We start from the raw sequence: 17,339 nt of genomic DNA, 5'->3' as shown, positions 1-17,339 counted from the left end.
AAGCAATATACGATTGAATAAAATGATTTTAAGAGTCAGATGTTCACAAAGGGCTACACCGGAAATATAAGCTGAATGTTTATTGTACCTATTCGCAAAGGTTTTACAGAGGACCCGCTAAGACTGAAGATATCCCTCACAGTAACACACATAGCCGCAAAAAAACGCGTATGTCTCCACAACGCCACATGCTGATCTGATTCTCAAACTGACACTTTGACTTTACAATTTTCCACCACACACATATCACTCGAATTTGAGTATTTTATCCCCAAAGAACATGAAATGTATTTGATTTGCCTGTCACAGAGATCCAGATTCCTTCAAGTACAAAGCGGGCCCACCATGTACTCGATGCCGGGGCACTCAATCGTTCTGTCATCGTGACCTTTGTGGTAAGTGTCACCATCGCAGCATAGAAGGAAATGGCAACGAAGTGAAGTTATTTTTCTGAACGTTCCACTGGATAACTAATAAATGTTACAGCTATATTTCAATATTTACCGAAACCTTATACGTGACTTTAAAAAATAAGATAACATAGACATAATGCATCGGAACATATCTTATCATATTACGCATCACTGCTACACAAATAATTTAAAATCCCATTATTATTGTTCACATCGCTCGCATACTAACTACTACCTTTCTTCAGTTGCATGCTCGCATTCAGATTACAGGACTTGTGGTAAGTTAGAGTCATATATTATTTTTCTATGAAATATTCAGTGATAGATTCACTCTTCCCTGTTTTCATTTCAATGCACTAAAATAAAGGTTGTTGGTTGGTTTGTTGGTTTACGCCACACTATAATCAAGTCTGGACCGGACAATCCAGTGATTGACATCATGATAATCGATCCACACAAATGTGCTACGATGACATGCATCAACCAACCGATCCCGTTAGTCACCTATTACGACAAGCATAGTCGCCTTTTACGGCATGCATGAGTTGCTGAAGACCTATTCTGACCCGGATCTTCACGGGTACTATTTGAATAAATAAAAACACGGAATATTCTTGGCCATGTTCTTAGAAGGTATTTTCTGACAACATGATTATTCTCTGCATTTGTCCATTTCCCCAGATTGTCGGAAGACGTGCATCCGAGAGGACATCGGCAATGGAACTCTCAATAGTTCTACCTGTTCTTGCAGTTGTACATATGGTCTTGGTCCAAATTGTGATGGTAAGTGCCACTGTTGTTTCAGACAGTTGCCATGTACCACACACTGAATACATGAAGTACTGAAGTCAGGATTGTACGAATGCTTAGTGGAAGGGTTACCAGCTAGTCTGAAAATGTATCTGACATTTTCGTGCTTAGTAATGTTATTATCTCGCTTCAAGAAGCCCTTGTAGTAACACAACATAACGAACATATTCAGTGAACACATGTATCTGTGGTAAGTATCGAATGGAGTTACAAACGTATATGTATTAATACCCGAGGTGGTACAAATCTAATCACTGAAACATCCTTAAGAGCAAGCCCAAAAGACATGTCAATCGCTAATATTGACCACAAGCTGTGATGATCAGGTATGAACAAATGTTGACGGATTAATGTAATACACAGCCAGTAAAATAGTGTAATGTAGCGTTGTGGGTGCAAACTTCCACGCATCCTTTCCCTGGACATACATACCACATGTGTACCTGACGAGAATTGAATATACTCTATTGGTTCGATTTTGTTAATGGGCTGTTTCTCAGAAAACAACTTCTATATTTAGCCATAAACTCAAGGTTAATTGACCAAGTCTTATGTATGATGGGTATATGCAAAGATATGAAAATAAATCGGATAAAATTAAAGGCCAGCCACAGTGGTAAAATTGCAGCAGGAGAAAAAAAGGTCCCATGACATACGGACTGTGAACATGTTCCTTACTATTATTTATATTATGTCATTTTGAACAGACAAGTTAGTCAATTGACGTTAAGTGATGATGCGTTGTCAGGCTAAATTATTCCACAGACATTGTTAACAGGTAAGAAACACGGATTATTTCAGAAAATATATTGACATTGTATATTGCAATTAAGTGTATAAGGATGTTTATGTTTCACATTTGATTACAATTCTTAGTCACATTCAGACTGAGCTCGTGCATGTTGAGGTTGAATCGCTATCAGATCTTACGAAACGATTAAAATACTGACGATTCCAAAACTGCAAAGATTAGTTTACTTCATCGTGTATCATATTGGCAGTAGTCTATTATTGCCTTCACTCTCACTGTTATGGTTTATCACATTTACAAGGTTTGTGCCATTGGCGATGTCAGATGGAGTAGTATTCGTCCTTTGATCCCAGGCAGACAAAATGTGAAGCGAAAGTTTTGACGTTTATTTTAGAATTAATATATACAAGTGGCTATCACCGTTACATCAATACAACATCCCATGCTTGTCGTAAGGGGCGACTAACGGGATCGGCAGGTCAGCCTCACTGACTAGGTTGATGCATGTCATCGAATCCCAATTGCCTAGATCGATGCTCGAGATATCAGTCACTGGGTTGTCTCGTCAAGATTAGATTATTTACAAACCACAGCTGTGCAGATGGAACATTGCTGATTGTGGCGTTAAACAACAAACAAGCAAATAAACATCAATGCAATTCATGCATTTGAAAGGTTTTCTTCCACAGAGGAGTGTCGGAATCCGGAGCTGTACGCTGACTATGATTATTGTGCTACGGTCGGCCGGGATGACTGTTCCCATCCAGATATGGCGGAACTTCTTAGACAGTCTTGTCCGGAGCAATGTGCTTGTCGTAAGTAGCTGGTCATATTTGCTTTGGTCAATGTCAGTTAACTAATTCGTTGACTTGTGTAAGCCATGTCTTGTTACTTCAATGTACACTACACAGTACAGCCCTGGTTCACACATATACCTCTATCTTATGAAGTCGAGAAACGTACTTCTTTTGTCAGAAAATGTTATCGGAATACACGCACATCTGCAACAATCATGTTAACTAGGACAAGTATGGTATTGTACACACGTGTAAACAGATGGTGTATCAAAAAATATATGCCTGTTGCATACTGTGACCTACAGTCGGCGAATGACATCGGTGGTAAATTTGAATGTAGTTCAATATGTTTGAAAAATGAAACACCGTTGCAGCCATAAATATTTCTTCATTCAGTATTGATATGTAAATAATAATCTTTAATATGTGTCAGACTCCAGCATAGGCATCTGAGGACCATGCCATTAATGTGAATCAAGCTTCAGATATAATATTTATAGTAGTAGAGATCCTACTTCGAATAGTCAATTTTTTCACTTAGCATTGGTCTTTAAGTTGAGTCAAGAACATTTCTCTTTCTCTCTGTATCAAGCATCAATTCTCTTTGATGTCGTTATTTCCATATCAGTTTTCCAAAATGCATTCTATAAAATCATATTTAGTTATACTATTGAGTAATCATGAAGAAGAATTCACAGCCCATCCCAGCTGATCAAATGTAACTTGGAAACCAAATAAAAAGCAATGGATAAATCAGCGTCACATGGTTTACAAAGCGTTTATGAAGGTGTGTTTATATTGAGATCAACACCCCATGTTATGTGTATTAATTATTGTCAAAACCTTTATGACAACGGTGAATGTGATCTTCAACATCAGTCATAAATGGAAACGTCCAAAAAAAGTATACAAATAAGTTGTTAGATAAGGACAAGTGTCCTGGCAGCCTCGCGAAGCTACACTATTTTGTTATTGTCATTCTTACGGGATCGGGTGGTCAGGCTCGCTGACATAGCTGATGCATGTCATCGTCTCCGAATTGCGGGGATCGATGCTCATGACATCAATCATTGCATTGTCTGGTCCAGACTCGATTATGCACAGACCGCCGTCATATGGGTGGAATATTGCTGAGTGCGGCGACAAACAAACAAACAAATCTTCTTATATATATCCACAGGGAAACATCCTAATCAGGCATAACCCTGCAGCCGACTGGACTGATGAGACAGCATGGTATGATGATGATGATGATGATGATGATGATGATGATGATATGACCGGCGCCATCCCGACACAGTGGCGGAAACCTTGTTAGGGAACTCCTGTGTGACTGACTATAAGGGGAAACAGAGGATACTGCAGGATATACCTGCTACAGGATTTGGTTGTTCAGTTGTTGAACCACATGTATTGTTGACCTGAACATAGTCTGTTCCCGGTATTGGCCCGACAAGCATCTTACAGATGTTCTTTATATTGGTAAAATGGACAACGTGACGAATGATTTCAGAAAGAGTATTTTGGTATTTTTTTTGTACAGGTTAGTTATGAACAGACGAAGAATATATTGATATTTTTACACTTTGTACATAATTCACATATACGAATTGTATTTTATCATAATGAAAATCAAGTGACTGGCAGATATACGTTTGAACGCTGACAGCCATTGGAGCAACGGCTGTAACCTGTCTATCATATTCATTAAACGTACATGTTACAGATATGGTACAAAAACAACATGCAGTTATGTTTTTCACTTGTACGTAACACTTAAACCTAAAACCCATCAATAATGATCGGTATGGCTGCACTGTGCGTGTGAGGCGCTATTAAACTACTGTGATACTTAGTGCTTTTTGTTTTGTCCAGTTTTGAACATATAGTTATTGTGAAGGTACATGCACTGACATTGCTAAGTTTAACTTACATATATGTGTGTATATCTGTTGGCTTCTGAAACATGTTTGCTGAGACAAGAGCTGCCTGATGCTCACCATGCGTGATGGTTTGTAATATGGACCGGACTTGCATGGTGGATGTGCTAATGAATACACGTAGAAGTATGTAAAACAGAGTCACGTGATAATGTCAATAAAGTACATAACGTTTATATATCTATTGAACATATATTTAATTGTGCAATATCCTAACATATTTCCATGATGATGACAGTCGTGTTCATTGGTTTTACCAAAGAGGTCAACGTCTGAGACCTACATCACATCGGGTTTTCTTCCCACAATTTCACGAGCCGTGATATTACTGAAATACTGCCCTCAAACACACTCACTTACCCTTACATACAGTCAGGTGACAAGTCATAAACATAGCCAAGTGAAAAGTTATCAGCCAGGTGACAAGTCAGACACAGTCATGTGACAAGTCATACACACAGCGATGAGACAAGTCATACAGTCTTGTGACAAGTCATACACACACCGATGAGACAAGTCATACACACAGCGATGAGACATGTCATAGGAACAGCGATGTGACATGTCATGCACACAGCAATGTGACATGTCATAGACACAGAGATGTGACATGTCAAACACACAGTCATGTGACAAGTCATAGACACAGCGATGTGACATGTCATGCACACAGCGATGTGACAAGTCATACTCACAGCAATGTGACATGTCATACACACAGCGATGTGACATGCCATACACACAGCAATGTGACATGTCATAGACACAGCGATGTGACATGTCATGCACACAGCGATGTGACATGTCATACACACAGCGATGTGACATGTCATAGACACAGCGATGTGACATGTGATAGACACAGCGATGTGACATGTCATAGAGACAGCGATGTGACATGTCATACACACAGCGATGTGACATGTCATAGACACAGCGATGTGACATGTCATAGACACAGCGATGTGACATGTCATGCACACAGCGATGTGACATGTCATACACACAGCGATGTGACATGTCATGGACACAGCGATGTGACATGTCATAACACAGCGATTTGACATGTCATACACACAGCGATGTCACATGTCATACACAAAGCGATGTGATAAGTCATACAGTCATGTAACATGATATTTGAGAATGTACTTGACTGAAAGTGTGATTTCGAATTTTGAAGATATTTACTAAAAACTCATAGAGTATACTTGAGAATCAACTGACATTGTTTGCCAATCAATCGCTACATTTTGCATTATGAAACATGATTAAAATAACAGAGATACAAATTGGCTGACAAGTGGGGGTGAACAAGTTATTGATGCTGGACGGCATGGACGTGGCAAATCCCGAGAGAGGTTCAAGTCGGGCAGGCAGCTGGGAAGTAATCAGTTAATCATGTGAAGCACGGCATTCTGTAGACAAGGTCCACCTCCGCGCAATAAAATTATTTTCCAACCCCAACAGAAACCTGCAGGGAATAAGCTATTCTAAATAATTGACTGATAGAATAACAGTGTAGCAGTGACATTGGTTGACCCTCTGATTAGTGTGATAGCGGCATTAGTCGCAGAGGAAAGGAGCCAGCGTGTTATTTCTGGCGGTCGGTTTATATTACTGCTTGATACCACATACATATTTAGAGCAATCCTCGAACACACACCTGGGGCTACATTAGATTCACATCACTGATTCACTTGTAGGAAGTTGACGTGTACGCTGCACAAACGGACATGAGAAATCAAAGCGTTGGAACGTACCGGAAGATAAAACAAACACAATAAATTAGAGGGTTCGGCCTATACAACGAAGGCACAAACTAAAACCCGCTTTACATTCGTTTTCATAAATATTAATTGTCAAGAGCAGAGTGGGTTTTGCTTGAAATGATATGTACATGTATTTACTGATACTATAGATACGTGGGAACAGTCAGCCGGGTGAGAAAGTGTTACTTTTCTCGTGTCATTAAAAAATATTTGTAGATGTAGATATTGATGTAGGCTGCGGTCCACACTCGGCTAGTAGCTACAAGTTCATCCCAGGAACAATATCACGAAAGTTTTAATTGCAGGCTGGTCAGTATACTACTAATAATGATATTTACTGCAGGAAAAGTCGCCGAGGCTCGCAATGAATACAATGTTTATTCCTCATACAGGATATATACCATACCAAAAACCACATTCGCGTGCCAACCTCTCTATTCCTCCTCCACGTGAATCTCAATCTCATTAAAATCAGATCTTAGTTCTCGCTACCGCTAAACAAAGATCTGAGGACATCCCATTAGGGGTCACGTCAGAACGACCTTTCATCCGACCAATCAGAGCGTCGCTTACCAGATCATGAAAGTGACAGTCGGAATGTGATTGCTAATCATGCAACCTCGAAAATGTTAACACGGGGTCTTCCGAACGATAGTTATGGGCTCAACGACTGAATCCATACAATCTAGACCATTCCAGAATGTTCTTTTGTTCAGTTTTCAATTTCTTTATCAAGAATTTGTCAAAATATGTTTCGAAGCGTATTCGCCAATTTGAAATTAGTGCCGTAAAGCACGAGAAAGCTGCCTTCTGTTGGCTAATGTTGACTTCTTTTCAGTCATTTCATTGGTCGGTCAAAGTACGCGCAAGGTCGGTCTGACATGACCCGTAATGAGATGTCCTGAGATCTTTGTTTACCGGTGGCGAGAACTAAGATATGATTTCAATGAGATTGCGTGAATCTACAATACCTGTACAATATTGTCATTAAAGCGCATTGACAAAGATAAACCAAAGTGAAGTTTAAGGATGTATTAACACTAGACAATAATCACCAAGGCTTAAGTAAGCAATTACAAGTTGAACTCGCACAGCATGAGACACGTCTAAGAGCAGAATATACACCAATTAGCAACGCCGGTATCAAACAATTTCAGTGTGCTCTCGATCTAAATGTTGTTGTAGGGGATTTAATTCACTCATCTCGAGTTATAATCTGTAGCATAAATTAAGTGAACTCTTCTCAGGTTGAACTTTGCTAGTGTCTAATTTTGTGCATGTATAAAGCAGTATGTTCACGAATGATTGATGGCATCAGGTGATGCCAGTCTTTCACCCGAGCCAAGGCTGTTAAGTGCGGTGTTTACTAACTTACTGCGATTACTGGATTAGCGTTTAAACTAACATTAGTAATAGGAGAATGGTGACAAGGTGCACTGTTTTCACGCGTTTTACACTACACCGCAAAAGGTTTTTATCGTGCTCTGCAGTAACACTGCGAATAATCCGCGGATGAGTTGCAAATAATTTGCAAATAATTCTCGAATAATACGCGATTATCAGCAGATTTCTGCGAAAACTATTTCACCGCTTTATTGCACTAATTAGGAGTTTTATTGATCTATCACGCCGTTAACGCGTGGCGTGCCATGACAGAAGTCTCCATTCATGTACAATGAATACCATGATTACACTGTGAATGTAGTCATTGTGATACAACAGTAGAACTTGTACGCGTACTGCACAGGGTATTGAAATCGGTTTATGCAGACGTAGTCGACTTTCCAATGACTGGACAAGGGATAGTTAATCTCCCTGGGCGACTTCGTGAGATTTTGGCAAATAAAGGCTAAGCGGTACAATTGACCATGTCGCATGTTGTTATAAGCTGTTAGTCCGGATTACACACATCACTGAACACAAAATTGTGGGATTTTTTATTTTTATTTACAATTTTATATATCATTATCATTTTACAGTCATAGATAAATAGATATATTTGCGTTTGACTTTGAGATACATATATACAATCACTAAATACACCAAAATTAATTTTCTAAATCTTGATGTATGGCATGCGAAGCTGTAGCTGATACAATGTCTATGGTTCCAGCAGCAAGGTCACGCTTTAACGATGCCAGGCGGTTGTCGATCTCTATGTATTTTCTTCTCCCTCTTTGTTTTTTTCTGAGTTCTGGGTGCTGCTGATGTAGTGTAAGGCTTCTAAAATGTTAGGATGGTATTTGGACACTAATTTCGTTTGTTTGTTACGACCCTCCAAGTGGTTATTCGTCCGTGGTCCGGAGTTGTCGAGGTGGTTCCATTCTTGGAGCTGAAGTTTCCCTCTATCCAATAGCTGGGTTCTTCCTATCAATGTCCTGCTTCATCCCCAGTTTACACGCACACCTCACAGTGGCCTGGGAATAGTGGAAGAAGCACCCTCTCCACTTGGCCTGGGGAAACACTGTACACGCTGCTTGTCCATTACCGATTCCTGTCCATCTGAATGACAGTTAGGCTCAGGTCCTTGACACGTCGAAACAGTCTTCTGTATGTCCCCTGCTTCTTGTCTTGTGGCAGGGCAAACACAAGAGGAAACATCACACCATCAACCATTCCATGAAGCGTGTAGATCTGGTAAAACAATCCCGGGCTGGCGTAGAATGTCCAGTCTCCATAGAGAGTCTCGGCATCACACAAGAGTCGGATGTAGAGTAGGCGAGATTACGCTCTTCCGCGCCATCATCCATCAGGAGAAGGTCCTTGCCTGAAAGTGTTACTTGAAACTCCTGGCTGGATCTGCATGATTCGAAAGTAGGGAGTGATGCTACCTCGAGTGCTGCACGGAAGGCGTCCATGTCTTCATCATACAAGGTTGGCATGGGTGTCAAGGACGTGGTAGCCTTGGTTTTCAAGTCATCAAAGAATCACTTTATCTAAAACATAACAAAAAAATTAAATAAGAAATATTATTAACCATCATGTCACAAAATCGAACAAAGGGAATACGTCTTTTAGTCTTTTTAAGCCGATATTCGGTCCTTAAGATCTTACAAACACATTTAAATGGATGATTTAAGCAAAAACATGTCTTCACGCAATATTGTACTGGCTATTTCAACAGATGCACACAATTTAGCAAACTTTGAGTAGTATAACTAAAGGAGGACCCCCAGTAGAGATGTATCATCTGGTTTCATTTGATGATTACATTCACCATTGTTAGACGCATCAGAGGTGAATAATTATTTAAAATGCCTTGACTGATGAGTGGGTATACCCTGTTATTCGTCATGTTTTGAACTAGTTTCCACAGACCTTGTTGGCATAAACAGTGCATAAACCAGCAACTAACCAAAAATGAGGTAATTTCAGCTGTTGATAAGTCTGTAAATAAATATAACAACGATACAACCGAAAACAAGTTACGGTTATTATGACAAACATATTGCCACAAGCAGAAAAAGTGCGAACTAAACTGTAAATAAGCAATTCTATAGTATTATTCACACAGATGTTGCCCCGCTTCAGATAACGTGGGAACACCGCTGTAAACAAGATATTTTATTGAAAGCATTTGAGATAAAATTCAACTGGCAATTGAATGCAACTTAAAGGGGGAAGATAACTCTAAAACGTTTGGATAGGTTATTCAGGGCATCGGCAGGAGTTATCCTTTCCTGTCTAACGTTTAAAGCGAGCTACACGTTGGTAACATTCACAGTCCATATCGACGTGTAACATTTAACAACCCTCAGAACGTTCCTATATCTTTTGAAAGCATGGTAGGTACTAGTCGTTCTTCTAATGCAGCACAGGTATGTTTCGCTCCCCCATCCATGGCGACATCCTCACAGCACACTGTCGCCGATATCACCCAAATGTGTATTCCACTAGCTGGGGATGTTTTTGGGGATATTGTCTCACAGCATAGTAAAGAAAAGATTTGGAATCATGAGTATGTGGATTTAGCCATAATGCTCAAAACAACTAAGGGGTAATCACACTCTGATATATGTTTAGTAGGTGTTATGGCAATCTGGAGATAGTAAACCGCCAGCAGGCCAAGATTAACAATTTCGAAGAGTGGACATCAGCTTTCTTGGTTTTTACCAGCATTTATATTGAGAAATTTCCTTCAAGAGCTCAACAGTTGTTGTAGTACATGGATATCATTCGCACAGCATATCACAGGCTAAAGAGGGATGGCTGGAAACACTATGATCAGCAATTTAGACAGCGTCTTTCGCGTTACCCACTGACGCTTTGGTCTCAAATTAATCAGGAATTATGGTTGTTATTCATGACCCCACAATCGTACAACCCAGGCATGTCATATGAACAGCATTCAGCTTACAAACCAAGATCTTCTGCCATGTTGCACACACCAGCCTTTGGCACACATGAAACCGGTACATGCTTTGACTTCAACTGTACACAGTGTACACGTCGATTTTGCAAGTATGTTCCTATCTGTACACTTTGCAGCAAGCTTCATCCAGCTAGGGTGTGCAAGTCACAATTGTCACAGCAAGCAAAAAAACAAATCCCCAAACTAACTGAACCAGTAACTATCCAGGATAAAGGGACTTTATGTATAAAAAGTCCTATTTATCAGAATATCCTAGGTATAAGGAGGCATCCTACCTGTGGCAAGGTTTTAATGCTGGATTTAGCTTAGGCTATACTGGAGTTTACACACCTTGTCCTGCAAGAAACCTAAAATCTGCTTACCAATATCCACAATTTGTTCAACAGGAGGTAGACAAAGGGATAAGTTTAGGCAGGATGGCAGGACCCTACGTTAAAGTCCCAAAATTTAGAATATCTCCCATAGGACTGGTTCCCAACATATCCCTGGCGAGTTCAGACTTATTCACCACTCATCTTATCCAGAAGGTTCATCCATAAATGACAATATTGATGACAATGTTGCCTCTGTCACATACACCCACTTTGATGATGCGATCGCCTTGGTACGGGGTTTAGGCAAAAGAGCACTTTTGGCCAAGGCAGATATAAAAAGTGCATTTAGGCTTTGCCCAATAAGGAAAGAAGATTTAAATTTGCTTGGTCTTCAATTTCAAGGTAGTTATTACTTTGATATGTGCCTTCCAATTGGCTGTAAAATTAGTTGTTCTGTAATTGAAAAGTTTTCAACATTTTTGCAATGGGCCACACAACGCACCCACCCAAAAGCAGATGTTTTGCATTACCTAGATGATTTTCTCTTTGGGGTATCGGCCAATACAATACAGTGTCAACGAAGTTTAGATATATTTCTGGATATATGCCATAGTCTTGATGTACCAATAGCAGCAGAAAAGACCGTACTGCCATGCACTTGCCTTACATTTCTGGTCATAGAAATAGACACAGGCAATCGAAGCAAGAATCCCTGCTGAGAAAATCATACAATGTCAGCAAGCAATATCAGATTTACTTAGGCAAAACAAAGTCCTACTTAAACAAATACAATCACTACTGGGTTTACTGAATTTTATCTGCAGGGCCATACCAATAGGCCGTCCTTTCTCTCGCAGGCTAATTGATGCTACTTGACATGCAAAAAACCCAATCATCATATTCGCTTGATGAAAGGAGTCAAAAAGGATTTACAAGTGTGGCAGGAATTCCTGCATCAGCATAATGGAGTCTCATTGTTTCAAATACAGAGCTTCACCTTTATACGGATAGCGCTGGAGGTGAGAGGTTTCGGCCTATATTTTGGGTATCAGTGGTCCTATGGTGCTTGGCAATCCGAGTGGAGAAAAGCTGGTTTTACAGAGGACATAACCTTTTTGGAGTTCTTTCCAATTCTGGTTGCAGTACAGCTGTTGGCAGATCAGTTTGTAAACAAAAAAAATTATGTTTCATTCAGAGAACCAATCAGTTGTGACGGTTCTGAACAAATTGACATCTAAGTCTGCATGTGTCATGGTTCTTTGTTAGGTCTTTTGTGCTTCACTACATCTTAGTAAGGGGACAGTATATCCCAGGTAGTAAGAATGTCATCGCAGATGCTATCTCTCGTTTTCAGTTTCATCACCTACCACAGCTGGCTCCCAATCAAAAGACATACCAATCCAACACGGGGGCAACGGGAAGCTATCAGGCTAAGTACTTGTGCTTTCACAAGCTGACGACACTAAGAAAGCCTATACAATTGCTTTGCATTCCTTTGCCAGGTTAAGATCAACTTACAACATACCATAACTATGGCCAGCCCCTATAGAACACTTACTTCAAAATATCTCATATTTATCTCTGCACAACAGAGCTCATTCAACTGCATCACTACATATGGCAACAATATGCTGACATCACAAAGTTGTGAAGCTTGCAGACACCACTGATTACTTCGTACTTAGAAAAATGTTGCTAGGCATGTGCAATGGCAAAGGCAAACCAGATTTTCGTCCTCCATTTACTTTGGTCATACTGCTTAAGTTAAGCACAGCATTAAACCATATTTGCATCTCCAATTATGAAACTCTGCTTTTCAAGGCTATGTTCTCTCTGGCTTTCTTTGCATGTCTACGGATTGGTGAACTCATTTGCCTAAATGGGGTTGCGGGTCACGGCTTCCTTTTTAATGGATATAAAGACACAAACACAACAGGTTGAGCTAAATATCAGGCACTCCAAGACTGATCAAACAGGCAGGCAAACACAGCTCATAGTTGGATCTCATTCTAAATATGAAATATGCCCAGTACAAGCTATTTCTTCCTATTTGGCAATCAGGCCACCCACACCTCCATCTCATGCTCTGTTCATTCACATCAACCATTCTCCACCTACAAGAGCACAATTTTCAGTTTTACTACTCAAGGCCCTCAAGTTCAGTCAACTACCAGAGGCTTCATTGAAATCTCATTCCTTCCAACAATGGCAGCCATGCAAGGCATACCACAGGAGACAATAAAGCTGTGGGGCAGATGGAAGTCAGATTCATTTAAGCGCTATATCAGAATCGGTCTGATCACTTCAATTTAAGAAGCAATGCAATGTTATGTGCTAATTATTCTATAAGCAAAGCTCCATCACTACCATCCACCAGGTACTTTCCTTCTTCATGTCGGCTCAAATGACCTATAGGCCTTTAGGGTAAAGAGATGTGTAATCTTATGGATGCAGACATGGACGAACTACATAGAATCCTGCCTAAATCTCGCATTATCTAGTCAGAAATGTTGTCGCGCAGGAGATGGAGCTGACTCGCCAGTGGCAATTGATGGAAAACGAAAACTAGTAAAGCGGTTCATGACGCGCAAAATCTGTCAAATGGGAGGTGCTAGAATCAAGTATCAGATCAAGGCAAAGGATGCATGCCTGTATTTTGATGATGACATTCATCTGTCTGAGTTAGGTTCTGCCTTTTTTATCAATGCCATTCAGGAGGCTCTGCAATAGCCAACTTCGAAACAATTTGGTGGCGGTGATCCTGGTGGAAATCTGTATTTGAATAGGGCTAGGTAGCTGGATGTTTGTTGATGAGTTTACCCTCACAAGCATCCCTTTGCTATGTGTTTATGGCTATGGTTTGGGGTTGGTCCAGCGGGCTGCTGGAGGGGATGTTCCGACGGCTTGTTGGATTTAGCACGGGCCGAGTGTTAGTCTACAGCTTGTCGACAGGGGCAGGGAGGGGAGTAGCTCATCAATGCTTAACCTCATGGGTTATCTCCTCTGGGTTCTGAGCTGCTCGGGTCTTCTATTTTGGCGCTCAGATATTTTATTTGCTAGGTTGCTTCAACGGCTTGTCGACAGGGGCAGGGAGGGGAGTTGCTCATCGATGGTTACCCTCGTGGGCTGCTCGGGTGTTTCATAATGGTGATTTATTGATTTGCTGGAGGGGATGTTCCGACGGCTTGTTGGATTTAGCACGGGCCGAGTGTTAGTCTACAGCTTGTCGACAGGGGCAGGGAGGGGAGTAGCTCATCAATGCTTAACCTCATGGGTTATCTCCTCTGGGTTCTGAGCTGCTCGGGTCTTCTATTTTGGCGCTCAGATATTTTATTTGCTAGGTTGCTTCAACGGCTTGTCGACAGGGGCAGGGAGGGGAGTTGCTCATCGATGGTTACCCTCGTGGGCTGCTCGGGTGTTTCATAATGGTGATTTATTGGAGGTTATTATTTGTGATAGGTATCTCCCCTAGGGTACCGCCATCAATACTGAATAAACTGCGCCCATATTTTGCCACACACAAGTGTTTTGTTTTGTTTTCATGTTTGATGTTTTAATTGTTTGTTTTTCATGAATGGATGTCACAATTGTTCTTTTGATAAGTTATGGATATCAATTCAATTTCAATTTCTTTATTAACTCAAACCACCAGCAGGTGGTATATGAGCAACATAATAACATACATATATACACATGCACAAAAGTTAAGCGGCACCGTCCATATTTGTGAACTGTTACTTTTGGCACTTAATGATGACTATTATAACCAGATGTACGATTGTTATAAGCCGTATATGTAAACCTCATGTGATGCAAAAGTTGTCCCAAAGCAAGTTTATCTTGTGTTCCAAAAGAATATGAGAAGAAAGGAATTTTACCGAAGACCAGAAATTGAAGGATTAGAAAACATTGAAATTTTTGTTGTTGTCATGTACCAGTGATGATATCAGCAAGACAGAAACGTCAGTAATGTGTGTATGATCCACGGACATTGACCACAGCTTCAACCCTACGCCTCATACTCATTACAAGTCGTTGAATGCTTCTCTGAGGCAAACGGATCCATTCTTCATGAAGTGCGGCTTTAAGTCCAGCGAGATTTTGAACTGGGGGATCACGATGTCTGATTTTCCGGCCAAGAATGTCCAAGAGATGCTCAATCGGATTAAGATCCGGACAACAGGCCGGCCAAGGAAGAGTGGCAATAGCTTCTTGACACCAAATAAGCCAAAACTGCCCGAGATCTGTGTGGTCTAGCATTGTCGTCCATGTAAACATGACTACCACTGGACGAAGAACGGCATCTTGGCCATTCAGGTTTCCACGAATTGTCACCAGCGGAAGTTTGCAGTCGAACGAAACACAACACCATATCATGACAGACCCCCGCCACATGCTAAGGTCTTCTAGATGTTCCTTGGTGCAAAACGAGTGTTACGTTGCCTCCAAACACGTATTCGACCATCAACAGTTCGTAGCAGCATTTGACACTCGTCAGACCAATGGATCCTTCTCAAGTTGGCCAAGTTCCATTGACTACGGGCACGACACCATATCAGACGATTCCGCATGTGCCTCTCAGTCAGTTGAGGACGTTTTACTGGTCTTCTGGTGTTATAACCAGCCGTTGCAGTCGAACGAAACACAACACCATATCATGACAGACCCCCGCCACATGCTAAAGTCTTCTAGATGTTCCTTGGTGCAAAACGAGTGTTACGTTGCCTCCAAACACGTATTCGACCATCAACAGTTCGTAGCAGCATTTGACACTCGTCAGACCAATGGATCCTTCTCAAGTTGGCCAAGTTCCATTGACTACGGGCACGACACCATATCAGACGATTCCGCATGTGCCTCTCAGTCAGTTGAGGACGTTTTACTGGTCTTCTGCTGTTATAACCAGCCGCTTAAGATGACGTCTTAAGGTCATCGTCGAGAGTCTCTGATGGGTAATCCACTGCAGTTTTAAATCTGTTGAAGTGGCAAATGGATTTCGTCTGACTATCCTGAAAAGACGTCTATCCTCTCTGTTAGAGGTCTTTCTTGGCCTACCAGACCTATGCCTGTCATTGACATCATTGGTTTGACCATGTTTGACAATCAAACAAGAGATAACACTGTGATGACGACCCATTTGTCTTGCAATGGCCCTGCATGACATGCCAGTATTTTTAATGCCTATCACTTGCCATCTTTCAGCATTCGTAACTTTCTCCTCACCATGGCTGATTTTCAACCTCTACTGGAAGGGGAATCTCACACAGGAGCAAAATGCAACCAAGTGTCTGAAACTTGAATTTCACTTGATAGGGTAGGGGAACTGCAGCAACACGTAAAGCATGCTTTCCTTGTGGTATCTGGACAAATTTGTGTTCATGAAACTATGGAAGCCTAATTCAGTCATACATCATCATATTTCGTATTTCTGATTCCCACCTGTGAAATCAAGAGACTATGAATATGGTGGCGCTTAACTTTTGTGTATGTGTATATACAAAAATACAATGTGATCAAATGGCAAAAGTGTTTTTTTTTAAGATTGTATGTTCTCATATTTGACATCAAATGCTTGAAGGAAATAATGTTTGACAAGTTTAGATATCTATTATCAATTAATGTTTTTCTTTGTTGGTCAAAATATTCACATCTAATGGAACTCGTCGGCTATGGCTGGGGAGGAGCAAAGCTAACATGTGCGATATTTGCGTGGGAAGACCTCCTAGCGGCTAGTCTCAATCGGTAAATTATTATTTAGGGTTCTGAATTTTAAGATTGGAGTAAAGATTTCTGGTGATAAGAGAAGATATTTTTTACATTTGAAATTAATTTTGTAAATTCTCTAGTTGCAAGTTTTGGAGCTTCTAGTTAAAGCGATATTCCATTTTTGAATAAATTTATCTTTTGAAATGTTTTCAATTGTTTAGACTTACCAGCCGTGACTTACAGAATCCGGTTGGTTAAAAACTACAGAAAGACCACACCTGTTTAATAAGCTCTTAATGGACTCCATCCAGTTGTTTCTATTGTTATCAGTATTATTTATAGAATTTATGTATTTCAATGTTAGGGTTGAAAATTTTATAACAGGTCGATTGTTACTTACATGATGGTACCAAAACGAAATCTCCCAAATTCACCATACATCATATAATCTGGTGTTGCGTTTC

At 40.6% G+C, this 17,339-nt stretch overlaps 1 protein-coding gene across 1 annotated transcript in view; it reads left to right on the top strand.

The window, feature by feature from the left end:
- The window catches only part of LOC139448028 (peptidase inhibitor R3HDML-like), a 45,013-nt gene extending 40,992 nt beyond the window's left edge, over positions 1 to 4,021 (top strand). The window contains exons 5-9 of the mRNA XM_071229532.1: positions 310 to 395; positions 659 to 691; positions 1,095 to 1,196; positions 2,664 to 2,789; positions 3,952 to 4,021. Of these exons, the coding sequence (XP_071085633.1) occupies positions 310 to 395; positions 659 to 691; positions 1,095 to 1,196; positions 2,664 to 2,789; positions 3,952 to 3,974 (370 nt within the window). The 3' untranslated portion in view covers positions 3,975 to 4,021. The remainder of the gene's footprint in view (positions 1 to 309; positions 396 to 658; positions 692 to 1,094; positions 1,197 to 2,663; positions 2,790 to 3,951) is intronic.
- The last annotated feature ends 13,318 nt before the right edge of the window (positions 4,022 to 17,339 follow it).

Source organism: Haliotis cracherodii, unplaced genomic scaffold (genome assembly GCF_022045235.1).
Source record: "Haliotis cracherodii isolate W230 unplaced genomic scaffold, xgHalCrac1.p SCAF_10, whole genome shotgun sequence".
Taxonomy (NCBI): domain Eukaryota; kingdom Metazoa; phylum Mollusca; class Gastropoda; order Lepetellida; family Haliotidae; genus Haliotis; species Haliotis cracherodii.
This window is presented reverse-complemented; position numbering and strand designations above follow the sequence as displayed.